Source organism: Schistocerca cancellata, chromosome 3 (assembly GCF_023864275.1).
Source record: "Schistocerca cancellata isolate TAMUIC-IGC-003103 chromosome 3, iqSchCanc2.1, whole genome shotgun sequence".
Lineage (NCBI taxonomy): Eukaryota > Metazoa > Arthropoda > Insecta > Orthoptera > Acrididae > Schistocerca > Schistocerca cancellata.
Window position 1 is genome coordinate 282,668,578 of NC_064628.1, and position 17,829 is coordinate 282,686,406.

At 40.6% G+C, this 17,829-nt stretch overlaps 1 protein-coding gene across 1 annotated transcript in view; it reads left to right on the top strand.

Annotated features, from left to right (window-relative positions):
* LOC126174947 (UDP-glucosyltransferase 2-like) overlaps positions 1-1,342 on the top strand; it is a 108,918-nt gene extending 107,576 nt beyond the window's left edge. Inside the window, exon 7 of the mRNA XM_049921405.1 lies at positions 660-1,342. Within this exon, the coding sequence (XP_049777362.1) occupies positions 660-936 (277 nt within the window). The 3' untranslated portion in view covers positions 937-1,342. The remainder of the gene's footprint in view (positions 1-659) is intronic.
* Positions 1,343-17,829: the final 16,487 nt, after the last annotated feature.

Here is a 17,829-nt window from a genome sequence, read left to right on the forward strand (position 1 = left end):
ACTATTTGGGAGACAATCTGAGCAGCCATCTTCTGTTGTTTGCAGATGACGCTGTCGTTTATCGACTAATAAAGTCATCAGAAGATTAAAAAAAACCGCAAAACCGATAAAAAAATATATCTGAATGGTGCGAAAAGTGACAGTTGACCCGAAATAACGAATATTGTGAGGACATCCACATGATTTGGGAGGGATATCATTAATAGAAAGGCGTTGTTCGTTGCGACGGAATCTTCTCAAGACATTTCAATCACCAACTTTCTCCTCCAAATGAGAAAATGTTTTGTTGACACCGTCCTACATAGTGAGGAACGATCACCACAATAAAATAAGGGAAATCAGAGTTCGCACGGAAAGATAAGGGTGTTCATTCTTTCCGCGAGCCATACGAGACTGGAATAATAATTGTGAAGGTTGTTCGATGAACACTCTGCCAGGCACTTAAATGTGATTTGCAGAGTATCCATGTAGATGTAGAAGTAGATGTAGATTCTATTATTGACGTATATCGACATTATTTTGAAAAAAAGCAGTCTTTTTAAACATCCAGTGACTGTATCTGATTATTTGTTTTATACAGCTCAGTCTTATTGGGTTCTGCTTGTCAGATGCACTGCTATCATAATTCCTCCAAATGCAATTCCCTTTCCCTTTTGCAGCTACCAGGAGAACATGAAGCGTTTCTCTGCCATGTATCGGGAGCACCAGAGCACGTCCCTGGAGAGGGCGGTGTGGTGGGTGGAGTACGTGATCCGCCACCAGGGGGCCCCCCACCTGCGCAACGCAGCCCTCGACCTGCACTGGTGGCAGCTGCTGCTGCTCGACGTCATTGCCTTCATACTGGCTGTGGCGGCCGTGGCGGCGTTTCTCCTCTACAAACTGACTCGGTGGCTCTGCTCGTGGCTCACTCGACCCAGTAAACTAAAGAAACAGTGAGACTGTTGCTGTCTGATGTTCCTTTATCTTCAAGCACAAATGTCTGTGTGTTTGTTCCCTGCAAGCTGGTTGAATGTATATTCAGTGTAATGATACAGCTGTCAAAATCAAGAGCCACTGACATTTCATCAGAACTTCATAAGTGAACAAAAGGAACATAGCAAGTATAAGCATTGGTTTTCTATATAACTAAATCATTGTGCATATGCTGTATAAAATATATTGCGGTATCTGTGAACGAACGAAATGTCACCCAGCATCAAGATCTTGGGATTTCATATTCAGTTAGGATAGCATAAATCAGTGCCTTGCATACTAAGTCCAAGTATGATGTCATTGAACTAATCATATCTTATCAGCTCCTCATCTCTTCAGATACTGCTATCCTTGGTATCACTGTTGTAGTTTAAAATATCTCTTTCCATAAAATTCAACTTACATTACAATCAAATTTCTTGCTTTGTTGCCAGTAACGTTGCTCTAGTATTGTTAAGAATATCCACCATAGCAGTAAGTGACTGCACTAATTGACGCTCTCTGAGGCCTAAAAACAAAGACCAAGTGGGTGAACCGCCTGTCTCTCTGCTGCACTACGTGACAGGAAGTTACTAATTATACTAAAGCAGCTGTAGCATTGTTCCACGAAAGGAAAAGCCCAATCACCACTATGTTGCTTCATTTTCGTTCTACATGAGAGCAATACTGGCCCAGCACTTCTTGTCCAGTTAGCTTATCTGAGTAGATAAGTAACTTCACTTCCTAAATTAGTACATATTTGCAGTTATTAAGTGCACTGTTATGTAAAACGGCTCAACAGCTGAAGCTGTCAAGTCTCTACCACACTGAAGATCCTGCCCCAAGTGTAACATGCTGTCGGTATGTAATCGACAAATTTATTTCATTTTATGAATCACCATGTAATATTGTAACTTTAATTTTGTATGCTGAAATCGGTGCTAATTGACAATGAAAGTTGGTTAAAAGCCGTGATCTGTCTGGGGACGTTAACCGTGGATTACTGGGCAACTGTTTCATCAGATATTTAGTCTAGGTTTACCAAGCAGACTAACATTAATGATAATCTTTTAATAGTCATACAAAACCGGTAATATATATATATATATATATATATATATATATATATATATATATATATATAAAAGGAGAATTTAAATAAAAAGAAAGAAATCAGTTTATATTTGGAAATTTATTTTAAGATTATTCATTGAAATTTCAGCATATTATAAGTGAGTTATAACTGAGCTGGTGCCTTATTTACGATTGAAAAAATGTGAGATTGTAATCTTACGGAACACATAAAATATGGAGCCAATATTGTGAGACAGCATACAACACTGGATTCATAAAATAACACATAAAGAACATTGAAACATAGGCAAGAAGAAATTAACCACAACCAACAGATTCAGTTTTTACCCAAAGAAATTACGTTCATACCACAATCCTGTCCGTCATGTAATTACCACACACTGGTATACTAAATTCATATTAACTCTTTGTGAAGACTTCGCAAAAAGAATAGCTGAGGGCTACTTTGATGATTACACCACATGCTTCACGTGGTCAACTTGGTTTACACAAAGCGTACAACTCCACAATAATTTTGATAATTAAAATAAATTAGATCGAAAAGCAATTGACAAAAGAAAAACCTTGAACTGGTTACTAACGTCTTACTATTAACCTGATGGGTCAAACAGTTATTTAAGCACGTGGTACTGGTCTCGCAAAGTACACCCCACGTGGGTTGAACATAAAGAAAAGCATAAAGAAATGTTGCTATATTAAAAAAAATATTCTCAAGATGAGACGTTATAATCTCACGCACATTCAGATTTAAGATTGATGAACTTAGTTAGAGTTACTGATCAACACGTGGTTCCACTTTACTCACAAAGTAGTAACAAAGCAACTACCGGAAAATAATCTGAACTTCACACGATAATTACACTGCGCTGCAATTTAAGATAACATCGGATATTTTAGACCTAAACCCGAAATAAAAGTGATTAAATTTTCAGTTAGGCTGAACTTAAGAAATCCATTGTCCTACGGACTTAACAGACACGCGCTTAGCCGGAGATCTTACCACTTCAGACGCTCGCCACGGCCACACTGCAACTGCCCTACTGCCGAGCGTGCTTCCTGAGGGTGGCTCACAAAGACCAACGGAAGTGGCCAGAGGGGCAGCTTCCTATACCAACATGACAACGGACGGACAGGACCATACTAAGGATAGAAACCTCTTTGCTTTTAGGAAGCGTAGCTACCTGTTCCGATGTTGGTCCTACTGTTCTCTAGCAGACAGCCTTGTCTGCTACCCTCAAGCATGCAACTAGAAATACATATGCTCATTCATCCTCTCACACAAAAGGGAAGGGGGATGACAGTATCTTATCATATACAGTATATAAAAGAAAGCGGATGTAGGTTCCGTATGAGACTGTGTGACATGAATTACATATAAGAATTACATATAAACTGTGCTTTAAAGTGTAGTAGTGTGACAGATCGTTCTTGTTTATGTGTAAAAGCAACACGTTCCACTGCTCAGTCTCCTCCCAGATAGTCAGAAACGCCACAGTACATTTAGAAGAGGAATTTATTCCATAAATGGCAACAGATTTAAGAAATTAAACATGAAAGGAATCCAACAGAGACCTTTCAACCAGTCGTTGGAATACTTTTCACATCATGACAGGAATAAAATTTATCATCCAAGCCTCAGTTCTCACATCATATGAAGAGGCCCAGAGGCTTCAGTTGCCTTCCTCTGCGTTAGAAACAGACCTAGCAGGTTATGGAACTTCATATTGTAATAAGTCAAGAAAAGCACTACAGCAGTTTGCTCTTCTACACTTGATCATGATCAGTGCCATTCCATCGGCGGTATTCACACCCAGCCTGCAAGATATAGTGTGGGTATATGGTAAGTGGCTCCACTAAGTGCAATTCACTCTACAAGTGTCGGAAATTCCGGAGTGACAGATATTTATGCCGTCTATCAGTAGCACATTTAATGGTGAGAGAAGTGCAGTAACTCTCCAGTCATTCATCAATCTAGCACCAAGTGATTACAACACGGTGACACGCCACATTAATCAGTCCACACCCTTTCTCATCAACAGTACACATAACACTTACAAATTAAATCCTTCTCTGCCGTCGTTTACAGGAAAGCGTTTTACGCAAAAAGTTCACTTAACAAATGTAAATAAGTATTTACTTAATCAAGTGAAACTAACTCCACTATGTAAACATATGCTCAATGAAATTATTTTCTTTATTCACATAAGAGAACCAAACAGGAAACGCTGGGGAGGTATTGTCTGTCTCCAAACTGAATAGCGAGCAACATTTGTCGGTCGTCTAAGTCGGCTTTCCCGGAACAACGCTACAACTGCCATACAGGATGACTAAGACTCAATTTGTCCTCCAACGCGTAGAACAATGGGCACAGATAATTTGTCAACATGTATTTCTTGCCTTAATATTGTTAATAACTCATACGTTTATTCCACGTAGTTTCAATGCACTTTGTAGAAAATAAACACACCAGGGGCGTGTTTGCACACTGTGTCGACACGATTCACAAGGCAAGCTGTGGAAGGGTCGTCATGACTTTGTGAAGCACCCTCAGTTTCTCACTGTGACGTACTGAGGTAGGAATGGGGATTCGCGTGACGACTCTCCAGTCTGCAGACTTACGACGGAGCGAAGTGCATGACCACAATAATCCGGCGGACCACCTTCTCTCGTGTGACTGCACCGCTCCCTTGTCGCCAGTCTCCTCCAGGCTGCCACACACCGTTCACACACTTAATCACTTAGATGAGATACACACATCAAATATTTGTTTGTAACTCACTTCATTTAACAATAAACATTAATTTTATACCATTAAACTGATATTTTCAATAATCTGCGATTTTTCCGGCCCTGTAAAAAGGAAATTATTAGTCCTATACAAGAAATAATAAGAGGTATTTTTTAGAAAATTTAATGTAGTTGAACTTATAATCGCGAAACACGTTTGCTAGAAGCCCGGTTTTCGAGTTATTCAAGACAAAAAAAAAAGACCGTTAAAAGACTCCGACTCACATCTCACCTGTAAGGATTTTTAGTGTTACATGGCGCTACCCCCTACCACTGTACAAAAATTTACAACTACACGAATTTTTCCCTCCGTTCGACCTTTTTGATCTTCGTTGTCTGGACGAAAAGGATACTTGTGATATGCTGCTTATAAAAGGAAGCTAATAACTAGACGGTTCTTCCCTGTAACGTTCACGAGCGGAAGACGTGGGCACATGTAACACGTATCACAGTTTACTTCTCATCTCAAGAAATTATTTCTACGACCTATCTGAATTAAGGTGTTAGCAAGCAGGATTTTTCACTTCTTTTATTCTGAACATACTGTCATACTCCAATCATTATGGAACGCAACGATCGTCCTTAATATTTCTATAAATACAGTCTAGAGCAATATCAATTTTTAATTTTGGTTACTGGTTTCGGTCTATAACACAGTCCTTAGGGCAAAGCTCAGAAATACGTAACATTCCCAGTTGGTCACGAATGACTTACATTTAGCCACCTTAGAACTAACGTAACAGCGACATGTTCAAATGTGTGTGAAATCTTATGGGACTTAACTGCTAAGGTCATCAGTCCCTAAGCTTACACACTACTTAACCTAAATTATCCTAAGGACAAACACACACACCCATGCCCGAGCGAGGACTCGAACCTCCGCCGGGACCAGCCGCACAGTCCATGACTGCAGCGCCCCAGACCGCTCGGCTAATCCCGCGCGGCACTAACAGCGACATAAGCGATGTATTACCCAGATGACGTGAGGACCCAGTACGTAGAACTAACTGATCTATAAGCTACCTGAACCGTAAACTAACCAGCAAAGGCTGTGGACTATAAAAGGAAAGCTCCACTCAATGTTTCCTCATGTGATCCGTATAAAAACGATCATAATCGGCACTTAGTCCCTGCATACAAAGAAAAACCTGATACTGGACTTCAATACGACACAAAATATTATTTACGATTTGCAAAACCATTTTAAAAAGTTTAAGAGGCCTATAGCAACATCCATAAAAATGGTTCAAATGGCTCTGAGCACTATGGGACTTAGCTTCTGAGGTCATCAGTCCCCTAGAGCTTAGAACTATTTAAACCTAACCAACCTAACGACATCACACACATCCATGGCCGAGGTAGGATTCGAACCTGCGACCGTAGCAGTCGCGCGGATCCAGACTGTAGCGCCTAGAACCGCTCGGCATCCCCGGCCGGCGCAACAGCCATAATATTGTAAGCTGTCCTCTGTCACGTATTTCACCGAGGTAATAGGCTGTCATAGAGATTAGCACAAAAAGTGATTTCTGATGCCAAAGGTCGATACGAAGACGCAAGTTGGCTTGCACTGCCGTCCAAGTCTTCGCATCACCCGCTGGTGCGCCTGCGAAGTAATGTGTCCCGTCCAGAATTCGCCGTAACGCTGTCTCTCGCCATTTCTGTAGACTGCTGGGCTCACTCTGGCAGTTCGGACACGATTAAGCAGCCACCAGTGGTTGACGCCTACAGCTCACCCAGCGACGTGCTCCGGGGCTAACGAGAAATACGGGCTCAGCAAAAAAATTGTGACGTCACACTAGTCGGCTTGTCCGCCACATTTCGCGAACGCTCGGATCCATGGGATATCAATATATAGTTAGAAAGGTACTCATTGAAAGCCTTAATTTTGTCGCCTGCGATCGGTAACTTATAGGCATTTAAATGCCCGTTCAGGCATTCAAGAATTACTGAAATCATCTGACATAGTTACTAGCTCTCCGCCGAAGGCACATGCTGGCACTGCAGTGTCACGTGGTGTGACGTACGTGCCACGGCCTGTCTTTCTCGTGGGGCTCTAGTGAGCTGCTTGCCGTCACAGTGGCGGCTGCACCAGCCTCTGCGTCGACCACTGGCATCCCCGCTGCCGCGCCGTGCCCCATCGGCTACCTGAAGTGACGCATCAAACAGATATTTGCACATGAAATCACAATCACAGTCTTGTCTGGATTCAGAATAACTGGGAAGCTTTTCATAGCTAAGACAACCATGCTTTTCTCCTACAAGCTGAAAGTTGTTGGTATCCCTGAGCCGGACTGCTATAACGTGGTTTTCCCCATGCTTTTCATAGGTGACCTACTCTCTAGAAAATAAAAATATAATTAGTAGTCGGAAACAAGTTTTCCCCTTGTAAGTTGAAACCTGTTTGGAAATGACAGTTAGTTATTTCCTTGTTCCATAGATTGACGACACGATAAACATTTTGATGTTGACACACGTCAACTTAACAAATATAGAACAGTTACATGTAACAGAAAAAGTACAGTAAAAATAATTTTATTTGGCTAAATGCTGGTCAATTGCAACTTTTTTGAATAACTTATTGTGTCTGTTGAAGAATTCCTCTACGGTGTAAATGGCGGTTTTGTATTAGAAACCCCTTTAATCTACATTTCAAAATACTTTGACATCCGTATCATGCGTACACTGTTAAGTTTTATTACTGTTTATTTCATCGCTTTGTGTGCCACATTGCGATTCATTAAAGGGTAATACAGATACGTTTTCCTTTTGCTGTTGGTCATAACTCTACTAATCTCCAACTTAGATGTGTTGTTAATAAAGAATTTCATATGTGAGCAAATGAACTGTGAGGCTGCAGTTGGTATTCTCAGCTGTCTACAGAGACACTTGAGAGGTGTAGATGTATGAACTGGAAACATAATTCAAATTAATTTCTTTTGGGCAATGAATACTTTTAGCTTAAGCGAAGAGTTATCACAGAATATTAGCCAACAAGACACCAATGAATGAAAGTATGCAAAATACGTAACTTTACTGATGTCTACATTACTGAAAATAGCTATTTTTATTACGGGAAAAGCAGCAACATTTTAACATTTTAGCAGGTCTACTATTGTTTTTTTTCCAGTTTAAGCTTTCAGCGATATGCACACCTAAGTCACCTAAGGATACTCTGATTCTTACAATTTTTATTACTTCTTGTTGGTATACTGGTTTAGTAGGAGGTATTTTTATTTTTTATTTTTTTGACAGTACAAAACAGAATGAACACCGTTTTTTCAAAGTTTAAAGCTGGTCCATTTGTGTGAAAACATTTAGTAACTTTCAAAAAGCGTCATTGACTACTTTCTCTGTTGAGTTTTATTTGCTTAGCTTCATAACGATAGTTGTATCATCTGCAAACAAATAAAGGATTATTAACGTAGTACTCGGCCAATGATTCCACACAGTGTACCATGCAGACGATGTGGAGTCCCTGGCATTACTCGAACAGTGTAAGGTACCTTGATGCCTTTTGTTTCTTAAATAAGAACTAAACCAAGCATTTTCTGAACTACGTAACCCAATAAACTTAACTTCTCTAATAGAATATAATGAGTGACTCTACCAAGTGCCATTGGCAGTCCACATAAGATCCCAGTTGGTTATATATTATCATTTAGACATTTTATTATGTGCTCAGTAAATGTATAAAGAGTGCTCAGTAAATGTATAAAGAGCTGTCTCAATAGAATCACCCCATTTGAAATCCATACTATTAATAGGTAAGTATGTCATGACTATACTAGTGGGTGACGCAACTGGAGTACATTACCTTCTCAAAACTGTAGAAAATGAAATAAGAGGTGACAGTGGGCGCTATTTCCCATCATCTGGGGAATCGCCATTTTCATAGAGGCCTAATCTGTGTGGGAAGACACCCTGAGTTAATGATACATCGTGACTGAGAACATTACATAATATAGGTCCACAAGTTTTCATTGTCTTGTTGGAGATATTATTCACCCAATGAAGAGTCATAATGATTTACTTTATTCCAAACCAGGATGACAGATTAATTTTTAATTCCTCTGTTTTGCTTCGTCAGTGCAGTGTACTGTTTCGATCTCTCCTATGAACTATTTGCACAATTTTACATCGTATTTTTACAAATTAATTGCTAAAAATATTTGCTTAACACGAAAGTTTTACAGTGTTCCCATTTTCTTTAACGCAAATGAAGTAATGTTTTATGGCTTCTTTCCATGTTTGTTTTTTTAACAGTATTCAGTAACGACTTTATTTTGTGATCAGTCAGTTTCGGACAGTGTGTTCATGCTCTTCGATTCTTTACGACTTTTATTAATCTGTTACAGTATTGCTTATAACATTATTTACTCAGCAAGAATTTGGCATAAGAAATCACTTAACCTTGCTATTTGTGATCCACAGGTACTAACTTGCGTGGGACTGCAGTGTTATTGATAACTGGCCTATGTTTCCTCAATACTATTTCAGAAAGTTATTCAGTCGTCAGGAATTTGAAAGACTACTTCCAAGCAGCAGAGTTCTTCTGTATATGTGGTTACATATCCCACCTCATCAAATGTAGCAGCACAAATTCGCTCTCAAAAATCCTTAGAAAACATTCAGAGTTTTATCTCCCCTATTCCTGAAGCCAAAACTCCGTGTAAATATCAAACTAGCGCACTTCCAGTCCCATCACGCACGTTGTTTGAAAATACTTTCAGTTATGATTTGTATGATGTGTGTGAATTTCTGGGTAATAAAGGAGGTGCAATACACTCCTCATTATCAACTGACATTTTTTAAGTTTCTGGTTTATGAATGTTATCAGCTGACACGGGTTTGAAAGTGGAATATCTGCTTCTATCTGTTTTCAAGCATCATGCATCGAATTGGTCCCCTCAGTAATGGCATGAAGCAGTCGCTCCTGATGGAGATAACTTGGAGAAAAAAATGAAAACTGCAGTATGATGTTTCCATTCGTCCTCATTTTATTGAAGATCTAATTTCCACGTCGCTTCTTTGAACTTGGTTGTTTCGTCGTAAAGCTACACTTGGTTTTTCAAGTAGTATGCTAGAACAAGGCTCAGTTTCTCTTTGGGTAATGAGACAATGTTTCAAGGAATTCTCCTAGAGAGTCACTGTTGACACAAAAGGCTGTTGCGGCATGATTAAGCCGAAAGCTGTTCTACGAACGCGCGGCGCCGTGATGTAACGCGCTATGTAAATAAGTGATAGTAAGACAGGCAGCTCCGTCCGCATGTGCTCGCTACCTGCCCAAGCCAGTAGCGAGGCTGGGAGGAGATACCACGAGCAAGTCGTGGGCGCAGGGGACCCAGTAAGCGTGTAGCACAATTTCGTCGCACGCTCGTAATCAGGTGAGACAGATACTTAGGCTTTTACAGGTAGTTTGTTTGCTTTGTCCCATTTAAGTTTCAAAAATGTGTGGCGCAGTTTTGCGTATCTATTCTGTAATTTTTTCTGTATTTTAAGTTTGTGTTGTCTAAACACGAAGTCTGTTCAATTCAAATGTGTAGGAGACGGTTTTAACTGAATTTCTGTAACGGTTGAAGTGTCGTTAAAAGCTGGTACATGGCGTAGATAACACAAGTGAAGTGATATTCCTGCACAGACAGTTTAGTTAGGAATGCAAGCGGGAGTCTGCGTCATACTATCCGGAAGAAGAAGTCTTGAGGTCAGTAACAGTGAAGTAAGACGCTCTGTTTGCGATGAATGGCTTAGAATACTACAGTGTCAATATTGAGACAGTTTTCGCATACGGCAAGGGATTACTGAGACGATAAAGTGATTCCTGAACGTAAAACGTAGTGGACTGTTTTCATTGTTTTGCTGTTAGGCGTAATTAATGTGAATTTATGCAGAACTATAGAAGGTTAGAGGCTGGTGGTAGAGCAGTTAAGAATCTGCACAATGGTAAGAACTCGGTGCAATATCAAGGCTCAGTGCAGCGGCACCAGAAGGCGACAGACCTGCGCCGCGGCTAGCAGCGAGGCTGCTAACACCATTTTTCGATTTGTAATGATTCTGGAGTTCGGGTTCTAGCGTCCCCGATGTACCTCCGCTCGTCCTGGCATCAAGCTACTGCCACAAATTAGCCTAGCGACTCAATTTTAGGCGAGATTTTTGCGGTCGGGATCAAGGAAGACAGGAACACTGTAAACGTATTTTTTTTAAGATAATAGTTAGGAAATTTAGAACAAATTGTTCTCTGCGATCTTGATTGTAGCTCGTCGTGAATGAGGATGAGCAGAACATATTACGTATTGATAAAATGACAGATAATATTCGGTCATAGTGTCAGTGAAAGGCCCATGCGAAATCAATGGCTTGTAAAGTGAAAGCGAAACAATCCTGGATATATAAAACCGTATATGCAAAGGAAACGTCAAAAAAACTGTTGTGTGAACTGTTTCGAAATCATAGTTTGAATCTCCATCGGATTAGCCTGACAGAAGATACGAAGCAGATTAAAAGTGTGCTTGATAGATGTGTAGCCGTTTCTCTTAATCAACACGATTATGATACAGAAACAAGTGCACACTTACAAAGGTGATCTAAATCTTCCTTCTGCCTGTAGGTAGTGTTTATAGGCCAATTATTTGAGATAGACGGCAAGATATTTCTGCTGCTTCCATCGTACATTTTGGCTATGGAGCAACATATCAACTTGTGTAGAGGCCCACAGGGAGGATCAATTCTTCTTGCTCCATTCACTGAGTGACACGAGAGAGGAGGCAATTAACGATAATAAGAAATTGCTGTGCAACTGGAATATATAAATAGGCCGCTGACCTGGTGACTTTGTTCTGTTGTAAATTGGGTGAGCAGATGATTGTGATTCATGAACTAACAGTAATGAGTAATGCTGTAGGGTTGTTTATTATAATTTTTATCTTGTGAATGAGAGTGCTCCTTGTCAAAAGTAGGCGGATGTTCGAATAAAGAATGGCTTTGTGAACACTCAACAAGTAATCGAACCGTCTGCTCAACACAAACTAAAAGCTCCACCAGACGGTCGTTTTTGTGAACGACAAATAGTCCCAGTCACCTAAACGAAGACTTATAGTTAACAATAAGCTAAAATTAATCTGAAATTTGCTTATGTTTTGTATCCCGATCTAGCAAATGGTTCAAATGGCTCTAAGCACTATGGGACTTAACATTTGAGGTCATCAGTCCCCTGGTCTTAGAACTATGTAAACCTAACTAACCTAAGGACATTACACATATCCATGTCCAAGGCAGGATTCGAACCTGCGACCGTAGCAGCGGCGTCGTTCCGGACTGAAATGCCTGGAACCGCTCGGCCACAGCGGCCGGCTCCCGAGCTAACAACTGAATCACTCAGTCCCATTAGCAATACATCGAAATAAACGCAAGAAATATGGTCAATCACAAGCAGCACTGTCTCGAGGACTAAATTAAGGATCCAGCTCTGGCTCCAAAATATTTTATCACTGAATATATACCTCCAGGTGCTTTAAGGAAACTGAGTAAAAGATAAATCACTTACTTACCTCGGAACTACATCGAAGTAGGTACTCCATTCACATAACTCACGTTGTACCATTACCTTTTCAGGATGTCATGCGCCGTTCTTGAAAATAATTGAAAAAAAGGCGCTTGAATCCGAAATTAAGTGCCTGAGTTCAATGTCCTCCTTCTTTAAAAGTCCATACTAGTTATATGTGTCCTTTCAGGTAAATTGTAAACATTAACTAATCGACGTGTACAGTAAATCTGAAATGAAAATCAACACACAAAAATCGTTTCTTCTCGTTAAATAATTTTCCTAGGAGATTAACTAAATCTTATCGTCTTTTCCTGACTGGGGACAGTTTATAAAACACTGGTTTAGTTAATTGCATGAACATGAATGAAAGTTCTATTTTAATTAATGAGAGAATACATTAATATCTCTCGGACTGTTCAACTCACGACTTCATAAAGTTGAGATTTCTTCCTTACCTTTGAACTGATGTTCTTACTAATCGTGTAACAACATTAAGAGTTCTAAACGAATTACTTGGGATAGAGCTCTACCTATCAGTATATGAGCTTTCATCTACCTGCCTTAAGGCTATAAGAAAACTCACGGAAAGTTGAGGAAAAGAAGAGTAAAAATGCATTTGGAATTCGGGATGTAACTTTCCATTTGAGATTTCAGTTGCCTACATACGAGGCCAAGGGCAAAATATGTTACGTCTCCACTTCATTGCTTCCATCCTTCTTCCATCTTCAAACACACCTGTTGCCCTCCTCTCCACTCACCAGTCCTACGCTATGCCACTTTCTTGGGACTAGGCCAATCAGAGAACTCGTAATTAAATACACACAAAGACACACACACACACACACACACACACACACACACACACACACATTTTGCTCTCTCAACCACAGCCCAGTATTTTAGTAGCGATTAAAACGAAACAGTGTATAGTCCAATGCCGGTCGTATTGTTTCCTTGTATCCTCAATTAGCACTCAGATACGACTATAATTCGATCTTTACTTCCCACCTGGTATCAAGATACAATGGGCCCTCAAATTACATATCACAACGTTATTTTCACATCTAAATCGTCTGTAATATTGTTCTATGAAAGTACAAATATCCTGTAGTGCCCGGTTCTCCAGATCGGGTGACCCACAGTCCGCCGTCTCACTGCTCGTTCGTCTGTTTGAAAGTGCCCTTGATCACACGAACGACCGAAACGGGCTTGAAATGTTGTGTGATGCGATTGGTGTCTGTGACGGTACTTGTTTTGGTATTGCCGTGATGCCTCTCGACCGTTTCCATCTGCTTGGCCATACACAAACACCACCTCGGCTTGTTTCCGTCGTGAATGCAGAACCTTTCTGCTGCTTACAGTACGTTGCGTCAAGCACACAGCCTACAACAAGCAAGAAACACACGGCATGTGGTCAGAGGAACTTTCATTCGTCAGCGCTATCTATCCTGCAACGATGCATTTCCAGACACATGTTCGTAGGACTTTTCTTCGTCCATTTCCGGTCATCAATCCGTCCCTGCAGTTTATCGGTTTTATTAATGTTCACCTTATATGTGACTCCCTTATTAGCACAACTGGTGTAACTTACAGATTAAGGTGCATTACTCAGCAACTATAGTTCGATCTTTGTACCAGAGTTAAATAGCACTTTAATGAAACCAAAAACTGTCTGTAACACTTATCAAAACACGTAAAGATTAGTTCTGTCACAGTACAGAACATACATGGCTCAGTTTATTGACATTAATTGTGTTTATTACAGTATAAGATATTAATGATGCCTAAGACACGACACCAGACCCTCAATTTAATTGCCACAATGTTCTTGGCACGTCTAAATTGCCTGTAGTATTTGTTGAAATATATAATGATATTAGTATTTTAGTCTTAGATCCACTTGACGCTACGTTACTGGTGGTAAAAAGTTCGAACTTTACTCACCCGAAGTTTGTACAAACTTTTCAGTGATGCCACGCGTGGTTAGCCGAGCGGCCTCAGGCGCTGCAGTCATGGACTGAGCGGCTGATCCCGGCGGTGGTTCGAGTCCTGGATAATTTAGGTTAAGTAGTGTGTAAGTTTATGGACTGATGACCTTAGCAGTTAAGTCCCATAAGATTTCACACACATTTGAACAATTTTTTTCAGTGATGTATCACTTTACCATGCACCATTTCATGAGGGAAAAACGTAATACATCATGGCAAAACAATTCACAGATTAATGACCAGATGATAGCGTACATAATTCACGTTAATGACAGTGTTAATAGCTTTATATTACCCTCAGTTTTAGACCTACTTAAGGTTATGTTCCACTTGTAAGACAAAAAAGAACGTTGACTACTAGACGAGTTTTTAGAAGTTTTCCAATACCTTTGGATCTCACTGTCAGCCATACAAGGAGGGGTAGAAAATTATACACGACGTGCTACACGAGGAAGACATAATTGACTCTGCTGACTGGCTTTATATCTGCTGCACTTCGTGCATGGTCCAGTGTACTTCATATCTGAACAGGCATCGACTGTGGTTACCATACTGAGGAAGACTATGACATGTACCAATCGGAGCTGTGCTAACCAAAGATCTCTAAAAGGCCTGCAGCTTATACCACCCTTCCTTATAACTACTAAATAATAACAAGAGCTAGGTCCAAGAAAAGGGCTATGGCATCTTTAACCATTGGCGTCACATGAACCAACACTTTAGCACAACAACCAATACTAAAAATGACATGTAATTTGAGTGATCTTTGATGCTGTCTGTAATTAACTTAAACTGCAGATTTTCGTAATACCCAAGTATAGCTACCAAAAACAGTATGAACGACATGCTAACATAAATGACACTTACATTAACACGGTAGCTACTTGATTGTAACAAAAGTCATGCTATGCTTCTATGAGTCTCAGAAGTTGGAAAAGTTCCGCGCAGAGATAAGTTTTATCTCTGATCGCAGAGGAAAATTCTATTTAGCACCAAAGTAAAATAACAGTTTAAAGAAATCAAAAATTATCTGCATTATTTTCAAAATACACACATCAAAAAGGTTTTGCATCACCTCGGTTCCGAGAGTCCCGGAACCTGTACGGAAAATTGAAATAGATATCAACATAAACATCAGTTCCACCCTTTTTATTGCTCATGAAAAACACACATTGCATGTTGTACCCCCATACAGCGAGACCTTCAGAGGTGGTGGTCCAGATTGTTGTACACACCAGTACCTCTAATACTCAGTAGCACGTCCTCTTGCATTGGTACATGCCTGTATTCGTCGTGGCATACTATCCACAAGTTCATCAAGGCACTGTTGGTCCGGATTGTCCCACTACTTAACAGCATTTCGGCGTAGATCCCTCAGAGTGGTTGGTGGGTCACGTCGCCCATAAACAGCCGTTTTCAATGTATCGATAGGGTTCATATGTGGAGAACATGATGACCACTCTAGTCGAGCGATGTCTTTATCCTAAAGGAAGTCATTCAGAAGACGCGCGCGATCGGGTAGCGAATAGTGGTCCATGAAGACGAATGCCTTGCCAATATGCTGTCGATATGGTTGCACTATTGATCAGAGGATGGCATTCCTGAGCGATCCCTTAGGCACGTTGTTGGGCCCAACTGTACCGCGCTGCATGGTGTTGTGGTTGCGAAGATGGACCTCGCCATGGACGTCGGGGGTGAAGTTGTGCATCATACAGCCTATTAAGCACAGTTTGAGTCGTAACACGACGCCCTACACGAAAGGCATTATTCAACATGGTGGTGTTGATGTCGGGTTCCCTAGAGCCATAACCAGTAGGTAGAGCTCATCCACTGCAGTATTATCCCTTGGGCGGCCTGAGCGAGGCATGTCATCGACAGTTCCTGCCTGTCTCTCTGTATCTCCTCCATGTCCGAAGAAAAGCGCTTTGGTTCACTCCGAAACGCCTGGGAACTTCCCTTGTTGAGAGCCCTTCCTGGCACAAAGTAACAATGCGGACGCGATCGAACCGCGGTATTGACCGTCTAGGCATGGTTGAACTACAGACAACAGGGGCCGTGTACCTCCTTCCTGGTGGAATGAGTGGAACTGATCGGCTGTCGGACCCCTTCCGACTAACAGGCGCTGCTGATGCATGGTTGTTTACATCTTTGGGCGGGTTTAGTGACATCTCTGAACAGTCAGAGGGACTGTGTTACTGATACAATATCCAAAGTGAACGTCTGTCTTCAGGATTTCTGGGAACTGGGGTGTTGCAAAACAATTTTTGATGTGGGTAAATAATTTTTTTTCTAAAACTTTGCGAAACTCACTGGCACTACCAATAAAAGCTCCTGATTTAGATACACTTGGCGGCGAATACAGTTCAGTCTTTGTACCAAAGTAAAATATCACTTTAAAGGGACCAAAACACTGTCTACGTTATTTTTCTGTAACAGTAAAAAACACATGTAGCTAGCTCATTGGTCCTATTCATCTAACTTACAGATAGCTGTCCACTTGGTGATGACTTATGTATGTTGTCACGCAGCTGAAACTGCTCAACACTTCGCTGAAATAACATATTAAACAATAATTATCACATCCGAATTTAATGCACGTTCATGCAGTAAGAAATGAGGGTTGCTGTGCTTCCAGCTATCCACTTTCAACTGCCTTTCAATGTCACACTAGGACTGTAGTGACCTTAGCTAGGTTCTTAACTTTATCTTGTAATACAGATCATTTATCACCTCATGGTGATAATGCTAACTTTTGCTGTTGCAAAATGGAGACTACATGAGTCTTTGACTAAAGAACGCACTATATATTAGTTTTAACATCTGATTGTAATACACTTTTTCTATGGTTTCATCTAGCCTCTTTCAACTACTTTTCAAATGTTCAAATGTGTGTGAAATCTTATGGGACTTAACTGCTAAGGTCATCAGTCCCTAAGCTTACACACTACTTAACCTAAATTATCCAGAGGACAAACACACACACCCATGCCTGAGGGAGGACTCGAACCTCCGCCGGGACCAGCCGCACAGTCCATGACTGCAGCGCCTCAGACCGCTCGGCTAAACAGGCGCGGCAACTACTTTTCAGCCAATCATCATAGTAGTCGTTATGCTACCGTATTAACTTAATCTTGCAGAACAAATCGTTTATCATCATTCTAACTCATGATGTCGCACAGTGGATATGGGCATTCAATAAACATAGACAGTCTTCCATAGGTGAAAAGCCATCCATTCAATAGTTATAAATCATAGCTTCCTTTCTTATAATACCATGTTCTTTACCCAAGAAAAACTTTAAAATTCAAGGACCCTTTATAAAATCGTTGAGGTGTACCAATGTTGTTGGTCACTCCTGAGTTTGTGATTTGACATAAAAATTTGTTAAACATCTTTATAACTGGCTATCCCAAGTGACTTGTTGTTCACAATCACATTGCTGTTTCCACGTACCAGCAGCCATCTGCC